Source organism: Camarhynchus parvulus, chromosome 5, assembly GCF_901933205.1.
Source record: "Camarhynchus parvulus chromosome 5, STF_HiC, whole genome shotgun sequence".
Taxonomy (NCBI): Eukaryota; Metazoa; Chordata; class Aves; order Passeriformes; family Thraupidae; genus Camarhynchus; species Camarhynchus parvulus.
In genome coordinates this window covers 29,057,163-29,084,886 of record NC_044575.1, presented here as the reverse complement: position 1 = coordinate 29,084,886, position 27,724 = coordinate 29,057,163, and the positions used below count along the sequence as shown (strand labels likewise).

Here is a 27,724-nt window from a genome sequence, read left to right as displayed (position 1 = left end):
TGCATTCAGTTATGTTTAATGGAATAAACATAAGAGATCTGAAGACTGACCTCTTCAGGGATCTGCTTGAAGGAGTCCCATGTGATGGGGTCCCTAGAGGGAAGAGGGATCTGAGAAAGCTGATTGATAGTCAAGGGTCATTCCTTCTGAGATCAAGAACAGTCCATCCCAATGAGCAGGAAGTGCAGCAGAAATACCAGGAAGCCTGCATGGATGAGCAAACTGCTCCTGGCAATGCTTGAACACAAAAGGGAGGTGTACAGAGGGTGGAATTAGGGACAGGTGATGTGGGAGGAATGTAGCAACACTGTTCAAGATGCAGTTAGAAAAGCTAAAGCCCAGCTGGCGATGAATCAGTTGAAGGATGACAAAGGCAGTAAGAATGGTTTCAGTTAAGTGCTTAACTATCAAAAGGAGCACAGTGAAAATGTGAACCCATTGCTGAATGGGGCAGGGCCTGTTGACACAGGACATGGAAAAGATGTGGCATTTAAAGGGCCACATCAGTTACTCTGAGAATATGAGGCACATGTGTTGTTGAAAATGATGGTAATGACAATGTGAATAAAGTTTTATTAACCTGTGCTCTTGGCAGTAACTCAAGGTTGGGAAATTCTTTGTTGATAAGCTAAAAATTACTGTAACACTTAACTGGTATTTTTCTCTCTATATTCCACAACTCCTTAGTAATATTAATGAGGTGACTGAGGTGTCAAAAGCTAAACCCACAAGTAGGCTGGAGCCTGGATTCATGCTTATTTTGCATACAATGCTGTACCATGATTGTCCACATAATCTGTAAATGAACACTTGGCACCATGCCATCATGCAATAAGGTAGAGATAAGGGGATTTGTGGGTTTTTTCCACAGTCCTAAAAAGTTTGAAAGACAGAGGTTAGTTCGCTCATGTCACAGGAAGTATTCTGGGTGTCCAAGTGAAAGGCAGCAGCTTGGGGATGTGCCACTGCCTTTTGTGTCAGAAGAAAAGATGTCTCAACAGAGTGGACAGAATCATGGGCTCAAGAGCATGCTGGGAGTGCTGGCTATGCTGTAAAAGTCCCATGAAGTCCTCAGAATGTGCACTGAAGAAATTAGCAAGAAGCTGTGTCACAGCAAGAAGTCTGAAAGATTGCTTCAGCAATCTTTTGAAGGAGTGAACATCTTGTGCCCATGGTGTAGTCATCTACTTAAGCTAAGAGAAAATCAGCAGAGAAAAACAAGGAATCAGTCTAGGGCAGATTTATACCAGCTATGGTTTGTGCCTGGATACTAAACACAATCTATGTTCATTTTTGTTTACATCAAGAATATTTTGGCTTTTAAAATAGTTTATTTAATTCTCAGAATAATCCACATTTAATTCATGGTTATTAATTCATGAGCTGCATTTTATTAAGACCAAACAGAAATCTCAGAGTATCTTCCAGACAGCCTTTTACTTAGACACAGCAGTTAGGAACACAAAGGCTTTTGTCATCTCATTCTATGCTGCATTAACAGTCATTGCCAAAAGCATTGATTAAAATAAAAAATTATTTTCTCTACCTAAGAATCATACAAAGTAGGTATCTACACAGGGTTGTGTGTTTGAAGACAGGTAAGCTATAAATAGGAGGAGTATGTGCATCCATCAGAGTAGGGTGGTCCCTGAAACACTGAAGTATTGGTGAATATTTTTAAGAAATAAGGAAGAAAGAAAGTTAGTTTTGTGTATCATGCTTCTCAATTTAAAGTGCAATTGTGGCAAAAAATAATGAGTTTCAGGAGAGCTTCTGTTTATTTAACATCTCTGCCTCCTCTCTGCCCTGGTACAAGTCTCAAGTCCCCGAGGACATGAGGAAATACAGCCTGGAGACTTCTATGCCTTGAGCATCCCCAGCACTGATGACGGCTCCAGCCTATTCTGAAGCAGCTTTGTTACTGGTGGGATACCAGAAGGAAATTGTCAAACAGACCTTCAGATACAGGAGAAATTGTCAAGCACAGGTGATAGAGTGAGGAGGAGTAACACTGTGTATTCTAACTGACACAGCTGTACTAAGGTAATTGTGAGAGAGAGGGGAAATACAAGCTACTATCAGGACATAGAGAGACTGGAAAGTATCTAAGGGAAAATAAAAATTACTAAATATCTTCTTAAAGTTATTTTCAGCTCAGAAAACTTCTACCCTTTTCTGTACCTTCAAGGGATGGTCTAAATTCATAACAAGTGGGTACATTACAGTATGTGCAAATCAGGTCAGTGTTCATAGAATCTTTTCCTGTCTTAGGTCTGCCATACTGTTTCTATAACTCACCAGAGGATGGTTTGGGGTTGGGTTTGTTTTGTTTGATTGTTTGGGTTTTTTTGTTTTATATTACAAAGATGCTGATGAGGGATTGCTTAGAACAATTTTTGTCTGCCCCCTGCTCTTCTCTTTTAGTCTGTGGCCTTGCACCCATCATAAGCATGAAAAAATCCTTCTTGACGTATCAGCTCCCCCATATGCATTAGTTGGATGTGTCAAGGTTGGTGGCAGGTACTAAGCAGTAAAAACACTGGTATGGTTGGTTTGTTTATTTGCAAATAACTGGTTTGCTATTACTGACTTTGGTCTAGTGGTTGGATTAATACTGTTTTAATTTGGGAAAGCTGCCCATGAATGCATAATTATTATGAAGTTGAATGTGGTACTTTTCAAAGTGCAGTTATTCTTCCTTAGCTTTTTTAGAATGCTTCTCAAAATAGCTGAACTTAAACTAAGTAGATTTAAATTTTTTATGAAGAATTGATATTTTTCTTTTATTTGTTTAAAATTCAATAACCTTCTCATAATGAAGTCCCTTTGAAACAGATTAAAAAAAATCAAACCTACCAACATTCTTTAGGAAAGTCAGAAGAACATGAGTACACAATTGCTGACTACCTCCTCCTTGCTTATGGTACATGAAGGAAGCAGGAGTTTAAAAGAAGCAGCTTCTGTCAAGTCATAATGGCAGAGCTTGTCTGGGAAGGTCTGTCCTAGTTGCTGAAAGACAGAAAAAGTACAAAATTTGCTTGTCTTGTCTCCTTTTTTCTGAGATAATGTGCAGTTCCAAACACATCTACAAAAGTGGTTATCAGAAAGTCTTAGAAAGTGCTTGTCTGAGAGTGGAGCATGTGGCACAGGGAGCCCTGCCCTGCAGCAGCAATCTATTGCATAGAACAGCGTCAGTTTCCAAAATGCACTGGTCCTGCAGGTGCCAGGGCATTCTCCAACACTGTCCAAGTCCCAGCTGTTCCCAGGACTCAACGTGAAAAGACCCTAAGCTTTCACCTTTATTTAAAGTTGAAAATACTCTTAAGTACTGCTGAACTCTAATTCTTTACTATTTCAGGTCTGAAATAACCCTTGACTTGCATCAGAATTATTCTTGTGAGTTTAATTCCTCTTCTTTCTTAGCAATGTCCTTCTTTCATATCTGAGCAATAACACAAAAGTTTATGTCTTTTGAAATCTGAAAATGGGAGGGATAAAAGAAAATAAATGTACTTGTAAAGCAAGGCAGTACAGTAGGAGATGGAAGAATGAGTGCAGATGTAATGACTGGAGCACTGTGCAGGCAAATGACCTGAGGAATGGTATTTTGGATGGAATGTGTCACAGAAAGGAAACTCCCACACAGTCCCCCAAATAAACTTTTTTTAAGAGAAACTACACTGCCTCTACTTCGAAGGAACTTTGTCTATTATTATGGAAAAGGAATCAGAGCCTGCATTAATCTGTGGTATATAACCAACAAAATCAGCTCATGTGGAACAAGCCCTTAGAGTAGGGTGGGCCCCTTTGTGCTTCGGGGCACAGAAGGAAAAAAGCACCGATTTTCAGTCTCCCAGGGCTTCTTAGCAGGTGTTTGGCTTCGTGAGGGCTGTGTGGAACACAGCAGTGAAGGAGTCGAATGACAGTTAATGTAGCTGGCAATCAGAAGTGTTGCTTCAACAATCTGGGAAAAGAGAAAATTATTAACTGTAGGTCAATTAGAGGTAAGAATGCCCTTTGATTTTTAGAATCTATTGACCACATGGCTTTTGTAAATGGCTTTCTCCCATGGAATTGTTTGGTTTTAAAATGAAGCCCTGTCTTAAAGAGTTAGGTAGAATAAGTCTCTTGTTGAAGGGTTCCAACTTACAAAGGATCTGTTGAATATATAGCTAGTGCAGCAGCCACAAGTACCAGTCCCCAGGGCTCGTACAAAACACCCAGCCCTGATGCTGCCAGCTGGAAAAAAACTCACTTTTCATTTGTAATTACCTTTGGAATTGCCATTATGAAGAGGAGTTTTTCAGTGCTATTTTTTCCAGAACTTCTTTCTTTCATTTTACTGACTACAATCATGAAGTCATCTCGACAGCCTCCAAAGGTCAGCACAGAAGAGTATGAATAAGAGACCTTCAAATGCTGCAGACAGAGTTTGAAAAAGTCATAGTTCTGTAAAAAACTCCACATGCCTACCTTAAACTAATATATTAGTTTATATTACTACTTCCTGCAAGAACACCAGGTCTCCAGCACTGAAGGGCAGTAGATGGCTCTAAAGGTAAGAGCTGGCAGAGAAACCTCAAGTGAGAATTGCATTTCTAGTTTTCTCCTGATGTGCTTGAGGCCTCACTACTTCATAGTACAGATTTTGTTATATTCCAAATGGTGGTAGTAAAGCACACACCACTGAGATTTTACAATATGTTTGAACATGTTTGCTGCCCTGCTTACACTGCAGCTGTAATTTTCCTTTGTCTGTGGAGTGTTCAAACATAACACTGCCTTCCCTCATCTCTGACTTTTACAAACTAACTTCTAATAATAATTCACATTTGAAGTTAAAGACAAACTGTTAGTGACTTTCACTGGACTCAGGAAAATGTCTTTCTGTGCTATTCCTCTGAAAGAGTGTTCCTCAACATACCATTGTGTTATAATCCAGTATGCTGATACCATCTTCATTCACAGCTATCCAGACTGGACAGTTTTCCAATGAGGACGGCAAAATAGGCTAGAGAGAAATAAAATTATTAATTCAGGTATTTCTTGAACACTACAGAATGATATTTCTGATATAAATGTTGAGATTTAAGTATAAGTGAAGATGAGAAAAAATCCTAAAGACTTACTAAAGGTTTACTGGTGTGACCTGGTTTGATTTTTAAGACAGCTTTCCCTAAAATTTGGAATAACATTTTCAGATTTACATACACTTTTTGGAGTAGTGGCACAAGAGATACAAGGATAACAAAGCCTTTGAAATTAATTAGATGCCATCAGTGTGGTTAAAAATGAAGGAAATGCTAGGACAGAGCAACAGCATGGCAACTCTGCTCAGCACATGTGTTTATACTGCTCCTATCTGTCAGGAAGGCAGTGAAACCTCCTGGTTTCTACACCAAGTACCATCGCATCAATGCCATTTTACTTCTTACAAAATCTTACAGCAAATGTGCATCAATTGTCTGTTGAAGATGACTTATTTTGGTTAACAACAGAAAATCTTTCCTGGGAATCTGCTACTACATGGCCAATGCCATAGGCTTTGCTGTTTAACTGCTGGAAAGTTCTAACATGCATTAATCATCAGGAATACCAACACTATTTCACCTGTGGGTGCACCTATTCTATATTCTGATTCTTCAGTATACTCAATTACATATTCTGTCAGTAACCTCAAAGAGCAGTAACCTCTTCTGAGAGTAACTTCTTTTAGTCTTTTGAAAAGTACACTGTATATTATTATTTATTTTCTTGTATATTTACTCAAGAGGTCCCTTTCATCATTAGACTTTTCTTCTGTAACCAGAGCAGCTTTGACTTCAAAACAAAAGACATGTAACCATGAAGAAGACCTCCCTCAAGCTTTCAGCAGCAGAAATTTCTGCTGGGATGGGAATGATGGTTAATGCCAAAACCTGTCTGATTTCTCAGACAGCTATTATGTGCTAAGAAATTAGTTCAGGCATGAGCAACAGGTACAGAGCTGTAGCCTGGAATGGGGTGAGGGATGGTACAAGCTGCTGGGGGAACCACTCCCTGCAGCTGTTCTTTGCTCTCCCACTGATGCCTGTGGGCTGGTACCTTACCCAATGTGTACCTTCATTTCTGTTTCTGCCACAGGACATTAGCAGTACTTGCCTTTCCCATGTGGCAAGGAAAGCATCCAGTTCTGTGTCAAGCAGAGAACAGGACTGAAGTAGCCATTCTCCTTACAGCTGGCATCAGCTGCCAGGTGTGACTTAGGGGTGACTCTTCCCTTCCTCCCCCACTATGGTATGTAAATGTCATGTTTTAAACTACCATTGCAGCCTTGACGTCCAGAAAAATTGCTGCCTGAGAAAGCTTTGGCAAGGCTTGTAAGGACAGATAGTAAGTACTCTGCATCATGATCAATTGACACAGCCAGGGAACCTTCAGTATTTATTTACTGAACACTAGCAACCCCTAGTGCTCAGAATATACTTGTCTTCCTTCTTTTTCAACCTATATGGTACCAGGGCTGCTCGTTCAGAACAGAGTTGTTCAATTTTTTTCCCTTTCTGAAATAAAAGCATTTTCAAAAGTGTGCTCCAGTTACCTTAGCAGCAAATATTTTAGTTCCAAAGAGGGGCCATTTCCGGGCCACCATCAAATAAATTCGAATGCATTCTGGTGGAGAGCATCCCTGCAGCACCATCCACTTTGTTGCCAGCCTGTCTGTCAGTTGCCTTTAGGAATCCAAGACACAAGACAGTATTACTTACTAATGTCTTCCAAGGAAAGATATGTAAACTTGGAACAGTTAATAAATGTACCTCTTCACTCCAAAAAGGTTATTCTACACAACACTTACAGACGGGGCTGTCAGCACTATCAGTTCTACAATCTGAATTTATTTTGGCTTTTCTCTACTCCCACATACTTTCTCACCTTCCTCATACCTTGCCTGTAGTATGCTCTATAAGGAGTGGCAATATGTATTAGCTCACTCTTGATTTGGCTCACTAGGGATGGTTTGTAGCTACCTTGCTACATGCAGATGGAATCTGCTTCCAAAAGGGGGTAACTGTGTTACTTCCACCACTGCATCCTTAAGTAGCTTAGGATCTGTAGGAAGACCATTCTCTCACTTTAAATCAGATAGATTTGAGATCTGTGGCAACATCTGAATTTTGTATTTGAGCTCTCTGCATCATGTGTGAGAATTTCTAAGTCAGAACATCAAAAAACCCTGCCAAAATATGTCCTACCAGAATTACTCCATGGCCTAAAGCAACCCATATAAGCTGGCTTTATGGCTTATTGAAAATGTTAGGCATCTGGATTCAATTGACACTTGGGGGAAGTGTAAAACATAAAACTCAGAATTCATCTCAGGCTTGGGTTAGTTTTTTGAAACTGAGATGCCTAATTTGGAAGTGAAAGGCCTAAACTTCTTGTCTATGGCAAAACTAGTGGGTGATTTGTCTCTTTTTATATTGCTTTTTCTTTTAAGGGAGGCTTTTCCTGACACTTTTGTTTTGTTTGCCTTTCTACATCAAATAATCTTGACAGGGCTCCTTGAAACTTATTAAATGTAAAGGCAATTTGGCAAGTAAAAGCTGATTTCAGTGCAAAGTATTGAAGAACCAACAGCTTACCTGAGCTGTTCAGGAGTAATGTTTTGCTTGTAGTGTTTGGGGTAGAATTTATCTAAAACCTGGTGGAGAAGATGCTGCATTTTCAGTTGTGATGGTCCCCCAGGACTTGAAGATCCTGGTCGATCCAAATCCCCACATTCCACCTAAGACATTATAGTGCAACAGAACTATGAGGTTTTTAATGCAGTAGAACATTCCATGAATTCCCATACTGATAACTACTGTGCTTATTAGGCATGGAAAAAGACACAGCTGGGGAATGTTGTCTACAGCATTAACCAGAGCAAATGTATACAAAAGAGCAACCACTGAGGACATGACTGCCCAAGGAATTATCTACTGATCTAAGAGAGTGGAACATGATCTCAGCCAGGTATGTGTTGTGAGGACACACATCTGTATAAACTTCCAGGCTTTGGGGATTTATTCTCAATTGGCCAATTAAAAGAACAGCATATTTGTAAATAGTTTGGACCACATCTCCCACTTCTTTACCTCAGTTTACACTGTTTTAACAAATACAACACTCAGTTTCAGGTCAGTAAAAAACTATTCTACTGCTTATTGTGCCCACAACCCACAATGTGTGTTTTATGTGGTAAAATACTAAATGCAAGCCTGGAGACCTAATAGAGGATCCTTGAAGATGCTCCTCCTGAGTAAGAGGGTATTGGCAGTGAAAGAGGGGAATTTTTTACTATTAATGGAATTCTAGTAGTGGCACTATTTCCATATCTCTACTAAGGTACTAAGTGGAGCAGGTCCAGTGATAGTTCAGCCTCACTCTATTTTTTCCAATATTTTTCTTGAGAAGGAAAGTAGAGGCACAGCTAGACCAAACTTCCCTACAGCAAAAGGTGTTCTAACATAGGTATGCTACTATAATGTATCTGTCATGCTACATCTGATGGTGTGTTTGCTTGACACATCACACTGTATGCTTGATGTGCCTTTGATGGAAAAGGGAGCTGCTTAGACATACATAGTGTACAGATGAAGGAGGACAAAAGAGGGGATTTCTGCCATACTCACCTGAGCCATTAGAGCCACCATTTCCAGAGCTAATTCCTTATTAACAGGGAACCTTCCATTGGCTATTTCATTGCTCACTTGGAAGGCCAGTAGCAACCGCTCACGGTCTGTCTCACCTTTGGCCTGGCTCCTAAAATACAGTCTAAAAGATAGAGAGGATTGTGAAGGTAAAAAGATACTGCGAACAGAAAGTACAGCTGGGAACTTAAATCAAGGTGAGGCAAAATAAAAGTGTGATTTGTCTTGTTTTTTTTTTCACTGAGGGGGTATTGGACAGATTTGGAAGCAGAGGTGCTTCCCTTATGAACAAGATTTGAGCAAGGAGGCTCAAAACACGCATTCTAGTTAGAAAGCTATTTGAATTCGGTAAGTCGGCCACTTCTAGACAGTGAACCCTTATTAAACACAGATAAATCAGTGTCTATTCATGCCAATCAAGCACAGATAGGCAATATTTAAATTATGGCCTTCTCTGCTTATCACAGAAAAGAGAACTACCTCTGCTCTACATGTATAAGCTTCTCCGAGGCAGCCTTGTAGACTTGCCAGCTTGGATTTGACCACTTACCACTGAAGGCTTATCAAAAAATGGCTCCGTTTGCTTCAGCAGGAAATAGGAGACCCAATTAGCAGACTTCGTTCAAGGAAACATGCTAGTAAATCAAAGCATCCTATTGTTTTGTATTCCACTGACACTTGGAATTTTTTGACATGGTATAGCAAGATTACTAGCTGGGGCTGAAGACACCAGCTTGGGGAATGCTTCCCAGAACCACTCCTCATACTTACAGTCCACAGCAACTAATTCACATATTAATTTCAAGCTGCATCTATGGCTATAAATTCCACAATTCCACTACATGAGATATTCATTCCAGTGGATCAGTTTATTTATTATTATGTCTCTTTGAGATTAACTACACTCTTAGGACCATAGTGACCTTACAAATGTCTTATCAGAGTCCTTGGTGTTAGAACAGTCCAGCCTTGGAAAGACCATATCAAAACATCCTTGCTGTCTAGCCTATGCACATTCCAGCTCAACAAAATAATACTGCAAAATAATACTCCTGAAACAAGTACAACCTTCTGGGTCAAAAGCAGTAACTTTTGCTTTCATCTCTATTATACCAACTAACAAAGTTGACAGAAATTTGTTTCCACTGTTACAGTCAACAAAATCTTCATATGTTCAATATTGAACTCTCTGTTCAGTTTTGGGGCAGCTTTTGCTTCGCCTGCAAAGAGAATTCATTACTTGTTCTCATACAGCTCTTGATTTACCATAATTCAGAATTCCTACCTGTATTATAAGTGATTAACTTGTTCCAATTTTTCATTTAGATCTTTGTCTTTTACCTCCCTTCTCTACCATCTTTCATCATCTTATTTTTGACGTTTCTTTCTTTATAAAGTTTGGACACTGCTACTACATATTTCTTCTACAGCTCATATGATTTAGAACATTGTTCTTGTATCTTTTTCATCTTTGTGATTGTTCACTTAATTGCAAATTGTGGCATACTTGTTTTCACCAGTGATTTTTCCTCTATGTCTCTCTTCCTCTCACCTAACACATATTCTTCAATTGTGTTTTAAGATCTAGGCAAATGAAATTGTGCCAAGGACGCCTTATTGTGCTACAGCTAGTTGTTAACTATTTTTAAGTCTATTCTACTATTGCAAAATGTTTTGGGTTTTACTCCTAGGCTATATGCTTTTGTAAATGCAACAGACAAAACCCATCACATCTCCTCATCTCCTGTAGGATTTAACTGCATCTTAGCTAAAATAGTTTTGGCACCAATGATACTATAAATAACTGGTCATTTACACAGATATATGCAGTCTAGAATATTTAATTAACAGCAGCAGTAAGGCCACCCAACAGAGAACAGTACCTGTTCTTATAGGTCAACTTTACAATTCTTGTGCCACCTTCATATTTCCCAGGATGCAATTCTTTTAAGGCTTGTTCCCATTTAGAAATGACATCACAGATCTTTAAAAAATATCAAGGAGAGAGGAGACACAAACTTAGGTGAAATATATAGCCAAGGCTTGAGGGGAAAGCAACTGAATAAAATATTGTGAAACACAGAAGATAAAGAGACAGACTGGATCAACATAAATATAGTTCAAAGTGACAAAACACATCCCTTTTCTATTGCACAGTATGTAAAAATTAAAGCATTCCAACTGAAAACTCCAGCTCTAACCTGCAGGGGCACACATGAATTCTGGTCTGGTAGTAATTCTCATGGCTATGCCCATGTTAGCAAGTAGCAAGCTCAGGAGGAACAGAGCTGCACAGAGAAACACCCATTCCTAAGTCTCCATGCCCACACTAGTAGTCCGACTGAGTGACCTGAAAGTCCTCTACTATGTTGGATGACATCTTCCAGTTCATGTTTCATGCAAAAGAATCAATTTCACGCTCTCAGATTACTCCTTAATGTGATCAAAGCATGGTTAATAGGAACGATTGGTAGGTTTACTTCAAAAGTGCCCTCTTGAGCCAAACTAAAGCACTAATGTCCTCTGAACAGCAGCAGAATGTGCATGGCTGTACCAAACCCTTGGATGGGAATGTCCAAATTTTGGGAACGTTTGGTCCTAGAGTTCAACTTTGTAACTCAGACATTTTTCATAATAACATGGTTTTTGTTTGTTTGTTTTTTTCTTCCATTCAGCTCCTCCTGGTTATTCTAGTTCTTTTTCAAGTGATCTAATGAAGGCCCCTACTTCTCTTTTGATGGCATCTCAGTGAAAGGAACGTGAACTTAAGAAGCCACATGAAATATATAATCAGATCTCTAAACCTCTCTTAAGCTATTGAGATTTACTGGTTATTATTTACTTGCCAAGGCAAAGCGATGCCTTTGATTGTCTCAAGCTCCTTTGTTTACTCTGATACCTCATCTCTCCAGATGGTCCAATTACCAGCAAAGCTCCAGATTACCTGATCTATATCAGGCCATGAAAACAAATGATATAATTTGGCATGATCTCTGGTAGTTTTCTTTCAAACCATCTACTTCAAATTTATTGGTATTTTCTCCCTCTGTTGCTTAATGTGAAATTTTACACTGTGTAAAATTGATTGTTTAAGTTCCCTACAGTTATCAGGACTTCTTCAAAGTTGCACTACAACTATTCCTCCATTACTGCTGTATTACAAATTATTCTCACAGATTTGTACCAAAATCTGGTGGGTCTCATACACGGCAGCCAGCCTGCTCAGTTAAGGCAGTCATTCAGCTGCAGCATGGGTAAAAAAGTCCATATGAAAGTCACAGGTGCTAACACTTTATCTGCTTTCTTTTTCCCTTGATCTAGAGCACGACACTCTTTCTTAAAGTGAAGCTCTACTCAGTAGAGCTTTCTCCCCTACCACACTCTTTCTTACAGGGAAGCCGTACTCAGTAGAGCTTTCTCCCCTCTGTACACTTATCAACAATGAAAACCTGAGTTATCTGGAGACAGCAAGGAGATACTTCATAATCCAACAGATGGAATTTATACAGACATGCCAAAAGATTCACAGCCTAACAATTTTGTCTCAATTAGGAGTGTCACATTTGATGTCAGTTGTGATATCTGATCATGCTGGTTAGCATGTTTCAATTTTGTAGTGAAGACAAATGAAACTTTAATATGTGCTAAAATTTGAGTAGAGAATAGGCTTTTTAAAAATTGACCAATCTATCACCTACTAAATAGATCTTTCTGTTAAGAACTATATTAGATTAGGTTAGCTAATTATAGAATCATTTAGTTTGAAAAAGACCTTTAAGATCAGCAAGCCTAATCATCAAACCAGCACGGCCAAGTCTACCACTAAACCATATCCCCAAGTGACACATCTACAGGTCTTTTAAATACCTCTGGGGCAGTGACTCCACCACTTCCCTGGGCAGCCTGTTCCAATGCTTGAGAAACTTTTTCAGCAAAGTAATTTTGCCTAATAGGCAGTCTAAACCTCTCCTGGAGCAACTCTGGGCTGCTTCCTCTTGTCCTGTCGTTTGTTACTTGGGAGAAGAAACCGACTCCCACCTGGCTACAGCCTCACTTCAGGCAGCTGTAGAGAGCAATAAGATCTCCCTGAGCCTCCTTTTCTCCAGGCTAAAGAACATCTGCTCCTTCAGCTGCTCCTCATCAGACTCTCCAGACCTTCACCAGCTTTGCTGCCCTTCTCTGGATCTGCTCCAGCACCTCAATGCCTTTCTTATTGTGAGGGGCCTAAAACCAGTGCTGAGTACAGGGAGACAGTCCCTTCCCTGCTCCTGCTGGCCACACTGCTACAGGCCAGGATGTCATTGGCCTTCTTGGCCACCTGGGCACACTGCTAGATCATGTTCAGATGGCTGCTGACCAAGATGCTCAGGTCCTTTTCCTCTCAGCAGCTTTCCATCCACTATTCCCTCAGCCTGTAGGACTGCATGGGATTGTTGTGACCCAAGCGCAGGAATTAATATCTCATCTGAGAATATGAATCTAGATAGACAATACCCAAGCTTATTTGATCTTAATTTATTAAGAAAGATTTATTAATCATTTGGCAGTCCTTAAAAGATGCGTACTAAAGGTAGCAGAGGCGAAAAATAAATACCTTCATATTGCCAGGCAAACAATGTTCCAAATTCCTGCCAGAAGGATCATCTGTGAACAGAGAAAATCCCATATGGGATGGCTTCCTCATTCCTGTTTCCTGGTTCAGTCTCTGGATGAATTCATCAACAGTTGAGGAACCATCAAAACCTACAACCTGCAATGAAGAGAACTTAACTGAGGATACAAGGACTGTGACTACTGGCTGGTATCACAACTAATGAAGGTGGTTTCATATGGATTAGCATCTCAGGGTTAACTGCCATCTCCAGTGACAACACCTGTGTATTGTCTCCCTTCATATCACATTCTTTCCCGTATTGAGACACTTCCAACATCTCTCCCTTTTTCTCAGCTACCTTTTCTTCCTAAGATCTGTAGAGCTAGGGGTGAATTCCTTTCACTTTCTTGGGAAATCAGCTAAAGCAGCAAGGAGGTGAAGCAGTGTTTATCTCCCAGTATGTATACTGGAGATATGTATATAAATACCATGGTGCCACCCACCCACATGAACGAGGCAGGTTATGGTGCAGTCCTCCAGTGCCCAGCAGAAAGGCAGCTGTGGTGGCTCACCTGGTACGTCCCATTCATGAAGTGCACTGGGATGCTGAAGGGGAGGGAGTGGTGGTAGGGATTTCTCAGCAGGATGGACACGATCTCCATCCGTGAGGGCTTGGCTTCCCGCTCTCCAGCCTGCACCGTGCGGTCTACTGATCTCTGGCAGTAGATGGCATACTTGCCTATCTCACTCCTAGGCAAAGACGGGGAGAGAACCACAAACATGCTCCAAGTGCCATGTCCTCTTCAATTTCCCATGCCATGGCAATGCATTGCTCCCTCAGGCTTTTGCTCCAGCAAAGATATACCTCTATGCAGATCCATTGTTCATCTCCACAGACTAACAGCTCAAGTGAAAAGCTACAACACAAATCTGAGATCCAAGGATCTGTAAAACTAAGGCAGACAATGGACTCTCTAGGAAACACAAGAGTATTCCCTGCTTCTATGTGGACTGGACACATACCCTCTTCTGTACCCTGTTGCCATCGTAGTATCTGTCAAGGCAAGATCAATTCACCCTCAAACTTGCTGTCATGCCAGTGGAATTTACTTACTATCATGTCAAGTCCTGGTAAATGTTGAGTTGTATAATCCTGTGAGACTAATGCATAACAAACTGTGTTTATTAATTTACATAGTTGTACAAATTGTAGGTTTCCATTAACCCTATCTGCCAACCAAGAGAATTGACAGATTCCAAGCACACTTAGATTTGTTGACAGCTCAATACAGGATAGAGACAGTTCGAAGATGATCAGTTTACTATCTACTGAAGAGAGTGCTCCGTTGAACAGCATCTAAAAGATGTGTCTCCAAAGTCAAGCAAGAATGGTCAACTGCACCTTGCACAAAAATGTTAGGAACGTATATACTCAGTAAGTTCTGAAATTGAAGGATTTGTATGGATTAGTAACTGTGCTATCACTTTCCAGGGGAAAATAATTCCACTCAAGACGCCTTCAGGAGCTCAGTACATGATTAAATCTCCAGTTAAATCTGTACAAGCAATGTGGAAGTCAGGAGTTCTGGCTTTTCACTGTAGCAATATATTTCTCACCTCCCCAGTAATGAACTCGGACAATATTCAGATAGATAATCTTGCTTCATCAAGAAGCTGTTATATCTGGTTTCCTGATGCTCCTGAGCCCTGTGACTTCTCATTAGAACTCTGTCCCACTTTTCTTCCTCTCTTAGAGACTGGATATGTATGCTGAGATCACCTTTCACAAAAACAATACTTGTAATTTAGATCTATAATTCTTCTAATTAAGATCTTTTAATACCTAGAATAGATCTAGACCATAGGCATTATGCAGTGTAAACATTCTAGTGTCTTGCTTGCTGTGTGAAACAGGGAACTATATCTACTTAACTGGTCAAGAAACAGCTGTATCTACTCCATCCAAAGAGAGGTAAGAATTCCTAGAGCTAGGGAGAAGGAGCTATGCTAAATCCCATTTAGCAACTGCTCCAAATCTAAACTAAATTACAGGTGAACATAGGCCCTTTTTAATGTAATTTCTGGGTTTTGTCTAGCCCTAATAATTGTTTCACAGCTGGATCATATAAATACATTTCCTCTTTGTTTCCGCTTGGCATATATTTGTTCACAAAGGTGCTTTTGGGCAGATCATCAGCATCGTAGAGCTTGAAGCTGACAATAATAAATCAGTTTCACACAGCCCAGCAAATCCTTATGAAATTCAACAGTCTTCAACAGCAGAGCAGCTCCACTACTGGGTTGAATGGGCCTGTCTGGGAGCTGATAATGCACAAGTTTGAAGAGATGGTTCCTAGTACTAGACAAAAGATCCCTAACATGTTGTCTCAGCAAAAGGAAAGAGAACCTGAACACTGTGGAGTGCCCAATACCTGTATTTTTGCTTTTGAGAAGAAATAGCAAATATGAGGCAACAGTTAAGAAAATTAAATACTTTATAGGAGTACACATTTCCTTTGCAGTGTCAGGAGACTTTTAGCTTGAGTTCAATGGCAGATTTAGGCTTATTAATTGAATATGAATACTTGTTTGAAAGGATTTTTTACTTTTATTCTTTTACTTTTGTCTTAAAACAGTGTATTTTTGCAACAGACAACTAGACATCTCTGGCTCTGACCTCCCTGCTAAGGACACAGTGAGATACACTAAAGACCAGATCACCATGGAAACAAACAAAGAGCACAGCATGAACAATGGAGAACAACTTCTTGCTGTTACCATAGCTACACACCAAAGGAGTAAGAGAAAACAGTACTAGCACATGTTTCAGGTTTGTTCATTTTTCCTAACTTTTTACAGTTCTCTCAGATGTTTTATGCCTCTTTTGTTCTGTCACTTTGCCTGCTAACCTGACAACAGAATGTAATTACCTACGATATGAATAATTCATTCCAAGTAATTACTTTGGTTTGTCTATCTGTCAATAAAAGAAAGTAGCTGCATAAGCAAAAACTTCCCAACATAGCTCCAGTTATATCTACAAAAAGTTCTTCTGCTAGTATAGGTCACTCAGTGAACTAGCTTCATCTAAATGACATATTAATGTGAACGGCTGAAGGGGCACAGCTTTATACTACTGGGAACCTTCTGACCTCCCTCTCCATATATATTTGTAGGTGTGTGTTCCAGAATTGCTCGCCTCTTTATCTGCAAGGGGTGCAAGAGACAGCCAGCTGAGCAGAATGAAAACTGTTGCAGTCCTTACCTGGGGTCTGCATGTCGCTGCAAGTGCTGTTTGATGTACCAGAGGAAGTGATGTTGAGGCAGAAATAGAGGAGCACATAAAGCCAGGAGCTGCCAGCACTGTGAACACAAAACTGGAAATCACTCTTGTTCTGTACTTCTTACCTGTTGTCTTTCGCAGACTACTACAGCCAAAATGATGGCCAGTGACTAGTGCTTTTTGGAGTGACCCTTTCTGGATGTGTAGTTCAAGATGTTTCAGAGGCAGTAATGGTCAGACTGCTCTTCAGTATCTCAGTCTGGACTCTGAGAAGAGCTCTATATCATTGGCTACTTCTGAACATTTGACTTCTGAAAATTTTAGTGCAGCTACAACTGAGTCAACAATTAAGACTTAAATTAATACTATGTAACAGAAAATCACATCCAAAAAAGCACTGGGAAATTTTATTTCAATTAGATCCATTATTATTCAACCTGATTTTAATGTCTCATTTGAGCTGGGAATATTGTAATTGAGTATTTACATTCATGCTGTAACTTATTCATTTATTTACCCAACAATTACAGTGCAAGATTCAGATTTCATGTTTAATAGTAACATTCCTGACTTGTATGCTGTTGATTATCTAAAATGCAAAACAAAATGAATACCATATCACAGTTATAGCAAGACAACATAAGCTATGAACTTTGATTCTGATTATGATCTAAATAGACTATTTGCAAGTGGTAAACAGTTACATTTAAACTAAAATCTATTTTTCAAGTAATTATATTCTTAGTGTTCTTCTCTGCAGATCAGTGCTGAGATTCTCTTTCCTCCAGCACATCTTTAGCATAAACAGTATTTTAGGAGAACCAGTCTGATACCTACTAACTAAAACCATGGGATTACATGTAAAGTTTTTGCAGAGTGGCACTAAATAAAGAGGAACTGACCTGAATGACTGAGTGGTTCTGGGGTTGTCGGCAGGTGGTCTGTTTAACAAGCTGACAGTAAATTTCATTCTGCAGCTCAGTATGTGTCAAGCACACCTGCAGTGCTGTCTGGGCAAGTGACACATGGTAATCAATAGAGGATGCCTCCACAGGAACGTTGATGAACAGCTGACAGGACTGTGAAAGGGTAGAAGTTAGTCAATGCCACAAATACAGCAACTTTTCTCTGGTACTTTCTAGGCCAGGTTCACCAGATGTATTTATTAACTTACAGACAGTTAATAAATAACCTTGAGAGGAGGGAAGAGAGTCAATACTTAATTCCTATTCCTCCTTCCTTAGTTATGGCAACTAGAAAATTTACTCAACCTCCCCCGGTCTAAGGAACTTACAAGTCAGCAAAAGAATTGAGGGGGAAATGTTCTTCCTGCCTTCTTCCATGCCTGTGTTTTACCTTGTTCACACTGTCCAGTCTCATTCCTCATCTTATACTTGGAGAGTGCATCTCCAGCGGCTTCACCACTGGTCTTACTGAGACAACTGAGTTTGCCAATGAATTGTTTCTGTTTCCTTCAATCCAACCATTGGAGAGGAAAAAGAAGGACAAAGCTAACTTTGAAGCATAAAGTCTGTGGGGAGCATTACTCCTACGCCCAGATTCTGCACAAGAGAAGTTAAATCTCCAAAGAATGAATGACACTTAAAATCCAACAGTTCTCTTGTAATTAAATGAACCAGCAAGCCTGTCTAAAGCAACCCACAGTGATAATAAATGTTGCACAACATGACCAAACAATGTTACTGCCCCATCAACATAGCAAAATAACTGAAAACCATGCAATGTCTCTTTAAATACCTTAAAAAGTTTCAGGGCTTCAGTCTGTAGAGCCTCTGATGGCAGAGTAGTGAGGGATGTGTGCAACCCATCTTTACTGTAGCACAACATAGGATGCTTCCACAGAGGAGAATCTGAGGTAGCAGATGGGCAAAAACGGGCAGTGTCAGAAACAGGAGAGAGAGAACAGTGTCCATGTTGACAAGGAGCCTTCCTGAGATGGTAAAGCACTGGAGGAAGCAGCACTGCACTAGGCCACATTATCTTTGGCGACACTTCACTGATTTCAGCAAAGCCCACCACGGATAAGGAGTCGCCAGCAGCATTAGTCATCAGCAGAAAAAAGTACTGGTATCCTCAGTCCTGCTACATCAGAGCTTCCTGTCAGCTGGATTCTGGTGAGAAGCTGCTCAGGTGTGTGTTCAAACCAGAGACACAAACCCTGCCAGGGCAGCTGCCTGCAATGGGGGTCTTTTTCAGTGTAAGTCACTATTCAACAGGAAGCAAGGTTCATGTATGGGTCCAGAATATGTGGGAGTTCAAGAAAAGAGTTTTAAGTATGAATGCAAATGTTAATTTATATTTGAGAACATGGTGCATAAACATAAATGCATGAGCAGGTATCAAAGATTAGGATGGATATATGTGTAAAGGTTTATATGTGCAGACAGAGAAACAGCTGGGAGCGTAAATGTGTTTGAGTGTATTTAAAGAAAAGAGCACATGTTTGTATGGTCAAGATTTCCTGGAAAGGAAAATCATGACCAACAAAGACAGGAAAAAAATTAAAGCACCAGTTCTTTATTTTAATTTGAATTACTGTTACAGACATTTCAGAGGCTTTGATCAATGATGTGACAATGTGATGGACTTGTCTGAGAACAAGAGACCATATCATGTACTACTGAGAATCCCCTTCCCTCACCTTTGACTATTAAACTGGGAATTGAAGTTATTCTTCCTTATGCTTTGCTACTATGGAAGAGTTTGTGGTGCTTACTTACTAGGGTCTCCCTCTGCATCCAATAGTTTTCCAATGAGTTGTTCATAAGATGTGCCCACTGTGGCATTACTGCTACCAGCTGCAACAGTCAGATGGTACAGCCAGGTGTTCTAGGCATAAGGATGAGAACAGGAGGGGTCAATTCAGGCCTGTTTTCTACAAACAGGTTAAGCCTTTATGGCCCATTTACCAAAAGACTCTTGCTCTCCACAAAAAGACTGCTTTTTATACCTTCTCCTGTTTGGTGCGGATAAGTAAATATGTGGGACTCTGGTCCTGTGGGTGAATCACCAGTGTACAGTGGGATGAGAGAAGTCCTCCACCAGTAGTTTCATAATCTTCATCAGAGTCACAGGAACGGTCTACCTCTTCCACCTTGGACTCACGCAGAGGCAGATGTCCCAAAGGACACTATGAGGAGCAGAAGCACATTAGATAAATGTAACTCATCTCCCAATATGGACTGGGAGCACTGGTAAAATGCTGACAGTTCTGTAAAATGGAAGGAATAAATAATTCAATGTTTAGCTAATGTAATCTTGCACTTCTAAAGAATCTCTTCTTTCATTAGGTGCTTACAAAGTGTATCACTAATTTTATTTTTCTTGGGAGAGCATCTATAGGTTAGAATGAGCCAATGCAAATAAAATTATTTTTTTCCCATAAGATACTGCTTTCTTTCCATTGCACTTGCGGGTCAGTTGCTTAGGATCTTGAGCCACTGTTTTCTGACCCTGGTTAGACTTTCTGCTTGCTACTGGAAAAGAAATACTTTGAAAATTTCATAATTAGTTAGATTCAGACAAAAAAGAAGATATCTGCTGTGTTAACTCTGGAGGTTAATCCAAAATATGAGTCACACTACTTTTTAATATTCTAAAACTTGGGGCTTGACGTCACCAAGGCAAAGTAATGGACTATTGGGCAAGATGTCCAGAAATGGAAGCACATTACAGTGATTACCACCCTCTTTCCAGAATGTTGATGCTATCTGTTTTCATGATGATAATGTGGGATCTATCAGCTGCTGTATAAAAGTCTGCTCAGAAGGCTACACAAGATTAAATGAAGCAAGTGAGGAACAAGATGTAGAGTGATCTGAGAAAGAGCAATCACTAGCCTTTTAAGTCTGCTGTCATTTAAGCTTAAAAAAATAAAATCAGGGAAATATTGATTCTCTTTGTGGAACAGGTGCTGTTGGAAGAGAAGTACCACCAAGAAAGAGACCTGAGACAGAAGCAGTAACAGTGAAGAAAGCTTCAAAAGAAATGGGAAAGGAGAGTCTGGGAATAAAAGTAGAAAAAGGAATTACCTTATCTTCATGATTTCGATAGTAGTAGAAAGTTTTTCCAATCAGTGCACACCAGACCAGCTTAGAGTGACCGTGCTTGACCTGTAAGGAGGACAAACACATCCATGCTTTTATTATCAGCAGTATTGCCAGAATGACTTGCTAGGACTTCAACTTTCAATTCAACTCTCCCTTAATACTTTGCATATATTTTTTGTTTTATGCTAATATAAGCTCCTCTCAAAACACCCCTTCCAACAACAGGCAAGTACATCCTACCCAAGAACATGGGACATGAGTGCTATGAGAATGGGTCTAAGATTTTGTGAAGTTTTTTACTCATTCATAATAACTTTTAACTTCTGTATACTGAAATACAATATTAAGGATGACCTTTTAAAGATTATAAAAACAAATCAGCTCATCTCAGCAAGAAAAGACCAGTCAAACTATAGTCTAGACAGCTGTTTTCTACTGCAGATGAATAACCTTCAGATACAGGTTGTCTTTAGCCGTCTTAGAACCTGACAATAATTACATTAAAATATTCACAGTAACTTGCAATGTCAAACTGATCAATGGAGATTATATAAAGAATAAGAATTTTCTGCCATTGTACTTTGTACTAATGTACCTACAGACTATTATGACAGAACTAAGTGCTAACTTAGAACCAGACAAGCAATTTCTTAAACTCTCCTATATCACCAACTTAAAGATCAACTAAATGTGACACTCAACAGCGTTGATTTTTTCTACTGTGACATGCTGTGAATTTCGCTGAAGAAAAGCATACATAAGCTAGATATTTGTTATTACTTACTACTTGTCAGTCAGTACCTTTCAGTAGCCTTGTTTGTCCCAACCTTTATCACTTATATAAAGGATTCACTCTGAAATACAGAAATCTACAGCCACTTTTCCTTCTTTCCCTACTCTTACAGAGAGTAAAATACTAATTTTTTTGCTCACATTTGCTGTGCAAAACAAGAAACCGGCACACTGTCAATTCTGAGCTAAACATAAAGTACGAAATGTTTTACCTTAGTGAGCCAGCCTTTCACAGTAGGTTTAGCATCACTGTGAGGAACACCAACAGGACCGCTCACTTGTACTCTCAGGATACTCTGTAGGACATGAATCCATTCCTCCAGGATGTTGGGAGAGTCTGCTGTCAGGAAGTAGGTTCTCTTTTCTGTCACAAGCTGGAAGGAAAATGAGTGACAAAGTACATAGCTGCACATCTAAAAATCTTCTCTTTAGCTGCTGAGTTTCTTTATCCCATAAGGATTTTTTGGTCATTCAGGAGAGATTTTTTTGAGGGTTAGAAAAAAGGTGCTAATCCTTAAAGCCCAAATGAAAAAAGCGAAACTGAGATTAATCCAATTCCCATAACCTTTCTTGCTGTGGCTTTGTGTCCTCTCTCATCCTTTCTTGTTTCTCAGTGCTGCTGCTAGATTTTCATTTTAAAGGTGACTACATAAATGTGGGGGTTTTCTGCCTTCACTTTGTATTGTGTTTTGCCTTCATTACCCTGTGACTGAGAGGAAAGATGCTATAAATCTAATAATATTAGGCCTTAGCAACTTCAGTTCCATAAGGGCCAAAGGTAGCTCACAAGCTAGGCCATGTACCTTTCAAAGTATGAAAAAAACTTTAACACTGCCTTTCTAATTAAGTCAATAATGACTTAAAAGTGAACCCAGTTACGGGCTAACTTCTAATATTTTAGAAGTCAATTTCTAAAAGGAATCAACTATTCAGATGTTTCTTTACATGCCTCCAGGCATGTAAAGTCAGGCTTGAGATCTTGTGAAAGAAGTCTCTCAGAAAGATCTTGGGTACTAGCTGGTTTTAATTGTTGTAAGAATCATTTTCCCCCACAGATTTCAAGGTCTAACTCCTGCAAAAAAAAAAGGGAAAGCATTATGGCCTAAAACAGGACAAAAATAAATGCAGATTTCTTTCAGTTTCAAAAGGGTGTATTTGGGTTACAATTTAGCTCTTTCCTCATTATTAATTAGACTAACTGCCTGTTTTGTGCCAGGAAACAGAGACCAGATAAAGTTAGCTCATATCAGCTGAGACACACAGTACCATTCAGTCTGAATTAAGTGCTCACTCACCCAGCTGCTGAGTGCATGGTTATGTGCAGGATAAAAAAGCAACACCTACCTGGAATGTTTGGGACCCTTCACCCCTGACAATTTGGCATGAAGAATTCAGCTCCAGCTGCCCTTGTGGTTTGCGGATAACATCACTCTGAGGAAATAAAAGCAAACAATTTTTTCAGTAGGAAACTTCAGATGGGTCTTAGATTACTTAAATACAGCATAATATGCACGTACAGGTTGGAGTCTGCATTCATGAGCTGGAAAGGACAGCCTAAGGCTGCCAGGGGAAATATGAGACTGTGCGATCCCATTGCAAAAATCTCCTCAATAGTGGCAGACAATATAACAAGAGCAGTGCTAATAAATGCTCTTCTGGAGTTCAGATTGGACATTAATAAAACAAAAGCAAGCCCAAACAAACACCAACAAACCAAACCCTTTCTAAGTGGGAAGACAGTACAACATACAATACATACCAAGACAGAGGCTGAATTTCCACCTTCATAAGTTTTCAAGATTCAGCTAGACACTTGTTAAGTGACAAGTTTATTATTAATAAACTTTGTTCTTCATTTGATGCATATAGTGAATCATTCTAATGTTGGTAATGCTTTTCAAAACAGTGACATGTCTAACCAAAAGTGTTTTTTCAGTATACTAAATTTCTCTGTGCCTCTAGAGGGGAGGAAATATATCCCAGTGACTTACCGGGGACTTGAAGTACATGATTTGTCTGTTTCTGAGAACAAACCATCGTCTTTTCCACGTCTTTACCTGGCTGCCCATTTTCAGCAAGTAGCCTGATTTCTCCATGGGTTCCTGGAGGACAGAGGAAAGGGGAGAGGAGGTCATCTTGCATCTCTCAAAATACAAATGAAAGTGTGCTGAAATCAAGCCCAGCCATTTGCTGCATCTCCCATAATTTTCTGCTTTGTTTAATAGCAGCCCTCCAAGATAATTTCACTGATTGTTTGATGCTCTGTAAACTTATTTCTCTCCCTACCAAGGCACTGATTTTCCAAATAAAAGTGAGATTCTTTGAGATCAAGAAGGCTGTCTCTACACCATGATTAGACTCCCGTTCCTTGTCTGTTTGATCTCTTATATTGAAGAGTACAGAATTAAATGCTGCATGTTGTGAGGTTTCTTTCCTTCCTTCCTCTGAATTTCCAAATTTATTTTGCCCAAAAAGTGTAAGGTCATCATTAAAGTAGAATACAACTACAGGAAGTCAATATAGGTCATACACCCTTGACCTATACTTTTACCTTACCACATAAAGAAATTGCACCTTCTGTTGAAGCATCAGATGGTGTCTTTTGATACCAATCAGCTGGACTAATAGCCCAGTCTGTTAGAGCTTCACTCTGCAGGGGGATTACTCAATATCCTGTAGTTACACTATTCTCTTTTAAGGCCAAGGCTCTGTTTGCACCCCTGTGCAGGTGTAACACAGCAGTTACAGTGCAAGCCTTACAGAGCAGATTCCACCATCAGTGGAATAGGAAGATGTTCGCTGTAGCTTGTGCTCTGGCTCTGAATAGTCACCATCCAAGGAGTAGGCATCAGGAGGGATGGCATAGTCACTCTCGGAGCTCAGTGAGGACACAGATACACCTGCTCAAAATAAAGGAAGGAATAAGAGTCATGGCTAGACAAAAGCATGCACTGAATATTGTACACTCCAAAAACATTTATGCATTCACCATTAAGGCTTTTTTTTTTTGGTTCAAGAAGAACAAATCAGATCAGACTTTGGAAACTCAAACCCCACTAACGTGACTTCTGAGGCCTCTTTATTTCCCTAGGAAGACAAGTAGTAAAAACTGAGTTTTGGATACTGATAGTGAAATAAATTTATTGCTGAATAAAACCAAATTAAAATATATACACAAAAAAAATCAATAAACTTGTCATCTGAAGGAGAGACAACTTGTTTTCATCTGGGGACATCCATTAAAAAGCCCCAACCCCCTCTGATTTCAGCTAAGGAAAAGGCTTCTTCACTAGCAATAAGGCTTTGCTTTCTGTGAATCTTTTACCACACGCACATGGCAATGCACAGGCACAATGCATCACAACAGAAGTTAAGACTACATGAAATACAACTCTATTTTAGAGATAACCAACAAAATTTGGTTGTTTCTAAAATAGAGTAGTGTTTCACATTGTCTCTTTGGTAACAAAAATTGCATTCAACTTCCATTGCAGTTTAGCCCTGCCAGCAGGCAAGAAAAATAGTCCTAATCAGGACTCAAAGTACATGATAGCTCTCAGAGATAGGTGAGATGTACTGACTGGTCAAGAAATTACCAGTCAATGACTAAGACAAAAAAGCATTTTCTGTCCTGTGTCAGTACTAGCTTGCTTCCAAGGAGAAGCCACAGCAAAGGTATGGATGACTAGAAATGTGATGAATTTGGGAGGGCAATCCTTCCCACAATCTTAGTTTAGCAATTGCCTGAATGGAACTCTATCAGCAGTAAAAATCATCTACAAGAACAGATTTCTACTGTTTCTACTGTTGATGTCTGCACACATTCTGGGAGAACTCCTCGTAAGCAACACTCTGGCTGAGCATTTGCCTGTCACTGATGACGCTGCTCTTGGCTCTGATGACAGAGTTCATCCTGCCCAGTAGCGATGCTCCCAATTTACCTCTCTTCACAGCCCGAGGGCTGCCTGGCATGCTAGCTTTCCTGTTCTCAGATCCAGCAGCAGAAGTCCTGAAACTGGCATGGGAGCCACAGTCATCATCAGAGCCTGAAGACTCATCTAAGAAAGGCACATTGCTGATCTGTGTGGCTTTCTGGAAAACAGACCTGTATGGTTAGTGTGTAAGAGAAGAGTTTCCCCAGGACAATCCCCCTTCAATCAGGAGACAGAGCAACCCATGCCCTTCATTTCCACACTGCCTTGCCCACTTCTGCCCCAGGGTTCCACAGTTCCTCCCCTTCTAGTCTGAGGACTTCCAAGTTGGACTCTCTAGTCTGACCTGTTTGGGTCTCCTCTGGTTACACCCTCCTACTCTTCCACAACCCTTACGTTCCATTTCATTCCTTAGGCTACACCCACAGTCACCTCTAGGTTTCATAGTACACACTGCAACTTCCTGGACTAAAACTCGTTGCAATGTTCTGTGTTCTTAAATATATTTAACATTTGCTACTCTTTCTGCATTCTTTTGATGTCCAGTACTTCCTGACATTCTCTAATTTTCTTTCCTTCACTGCACAGTTCTATCCTGTTTTGTCTCAAATTACTAGCAGATCTGGACCATGTTTTTCAGAACAGGAAAAGTGAGGTAACTCCTTACCCCCTTCAGCGTAGTGTAGACTGGTACTGTGACATTTCTGTAGATGAGATGGGTAAATGGCCCAGAAGTTGAACACGAGAAATTGGAAACTGGGGAAATTCAGAGAGAAAGCAAGAGAGCAAATAATACGAACTGGTGAAAAGGAGGTTTTAATGGAGAAGCACATGGAGAACAGCCATCCTGGACAGTCTGGCTTCAGAAAGGCCAGGAGATGCATTATTAATTCCATACAATTCCCAGAGAGAGCTGCAATGTTCCCTCAATTTAGCCTGTAAGACACCTTACCCACCCTGCACTCCCCATGGTACAATGGCAATCTGCTGTACCCTGTATAAAGAGAAAAAAGCCCTAACAGGCAAAATGATGGTGAAGAGTAAAAACAGGCCACAGACATGCAGAGGCAGAAGACTGGCTGCAAAACTGATGGAGGACAGAATGGAATCCCTGAAGATGTCCCTGAATGTAGAGGCACAAACCGCCCTGCACCAACCATCCCCAAAATCAGATATATCCTCCCCCCTTCCTTTATCGAGGCTATCTATGAGGTCAAATTTACTTTGAAAACAGGCAAGGAAATGAAGAAATGGACAGCCAGAAGCTCAGGTCCCACACTGTCACCATAAACTCCCTTTAAGGATGGATCTAGTCCAGAACTTACAGCAGCTGGAAGTATCATTCACCATGGCCACTTCAGACAGCCTCATGCCAGACTTGGCCACAGCATAGATTCGGCTCTCCTGGAACAATAATACCATGAACAACAGTGATCAGGCAAAAAATGTAATTCTTACCAACAGAAACGTCCATGTCACAGAATCACACCACAGTCACACCTTTGGGCAGGAGGGAGGAGCTCTCTAACAAAGATAGCTGAATTCCACCATATGCTGTGCGAATGACCATTAATGGAAGCATGTTCCTGTGTGCTAATTCCCAGCTACAGAGGTGACATCCACACACTGGAACACCTACACACAATTATCAATAAATTACTGTATCACAGCTTGGAAAGAGATGGGATTTTTCCAAATTATAAACAATGCATTAAAATTAATTAAGAACGGGTCCTATACCAGAACAATTCATTGAGTCATCAGCTGCAAAGGATGCCCATTCTGTAATAAGGGAATGAAAGAAATGCCTGGAATGATCTCAATAAGCCTGTGTCTCAGTTACAACAACATACAGAGCTTTCAGTTCAAAGCATCTCAAAGTGCTTCATGAATTGATAAAAATTCCAGAGGGGCAACCCAACTCTGTATCTAGATGCAGAGTTATGACTAAGACATCAACTAGTGCGAAATGGATAAACCCCAAAGCTAGGAAACCTCTCTGTGCGCCTTAAAGCATACAACCAAAATTCACTGTGAAATAACACACATAATACATATACATGAAAGCACCTAAGACTGCCAAGTCAAGTACACCAAAAAAATTATAAGACATAAGAAGTAACAATGAGTGCTTGACTTTGCAGTTTCAATAAATCATTTGTTTGTCCATGCCTTTAGAAAAGCAAATGAAAACAGAATTGCCTCTTTTGATACTACATTGATTTCCACCAGGTTTGTCAGTTTGGCCTGTTTAGGAACCTGGTTAATGGGAGTCCCTTGGGAGTAAGTCCTGATAGACAAAGAATCCAGCAAGACTGAACATTCTTCAAGAAGGAAGTTTTTAAGGTGCAGGAGCAGGTCATCCCCATGTGTTGATAGAT

The 27,724-nt window shown here is 40.0% G+C and overlaps 1 protein-coding gene across 6 annotated transcripts in view; it reads right to left on the bottom strand.

The window, feature by feature from the left end:
* Positions 1-3,345: 3,345 nt before the first annotated feature.
* PLEKHH1 (pleckstrin homology, MyTH4 and FERM domain containing H1) overlaps positions 3,346-27,724 on the bottom strand; it is a 50,991-nt gene continuing 26,612 nt past the window's right edge. For all 6 annotated transcript variants that reach the window (XM_030950295.1, XM_030950296.1, XM_030950299.1 and 3 more), the window contains 22 exons: positions 26,669-26,747; positions 26,011-26,099; positions 25,353-25,503; positions 24,172-24,311; positions 23,403-23,513; positions 22,756-22,842; positions 21,624-21,785; positions 20,602-20,682; positions 19,521-19,700; positions 19,291-19,399; positions 18,308-18,420; positions 17,452-17,628; positions 16,532-16,629; positions 13,839-14,016; positions 13,267-13,422; positions 10,556-10,656; positions 8,655-8,796; positions 7,623-7,765; positions 6,581-6,710; positions 4,925-5,011; positions 4,273-4,419; positions 3,346-3,964 (listed from right to left, as the gene is read on the bottom strand). In XM_030950295.1, the coding sequence (XP_030806155.1) occupies positions 3,788-3,964; positions 4,273-4,419; positions 4,925-5,011; positions 6,581-6,710; positions 7,623-7,765; positions 8,655-8,796; positions 10,556-10,656; positions 13,267-13,422; positions 13,839-14,016; positions 16,532-16,629; positions 17,452-17,628; positions 18,308-18,420; positions 19,291-19,399; positions 19,521-19,700; positions 20,602-20,682; positions 21,624-21,785; positions 22,756-22,842; positions 23,403-23,513; positions 24,172-24,311; positions 25,353-25,503; positions 26,011-26,099; positions 26,669-26,747 (2,838 nt within the window). In that variant the 3' untranslated portion in view covers positions 3,346-3,787. The remainder of the gene's footprint in view (positions 3,965-4,272; positions 4,420-4,924; positions 5,012-6,580; positions 6,711-7,622; positions 7,766-8,654; positions 8,797-10,555; positions 10,657-13,266; positions 13,423-13,838; positions 14,017-16,531; positions 16,630-17,451; positions 17,629-18,307; positions 18,421-19,290; positions 19,400-19,520; positions 19,701-20,601; positions 20,683-21,623; positions 21,786-22,755; positions 22,843-23,402; positions 23,514-24,171; positions 24,312-25,352; positions 25,504-26,010; positions 26,100-26,668; positions 26,748-27,724) is intronic.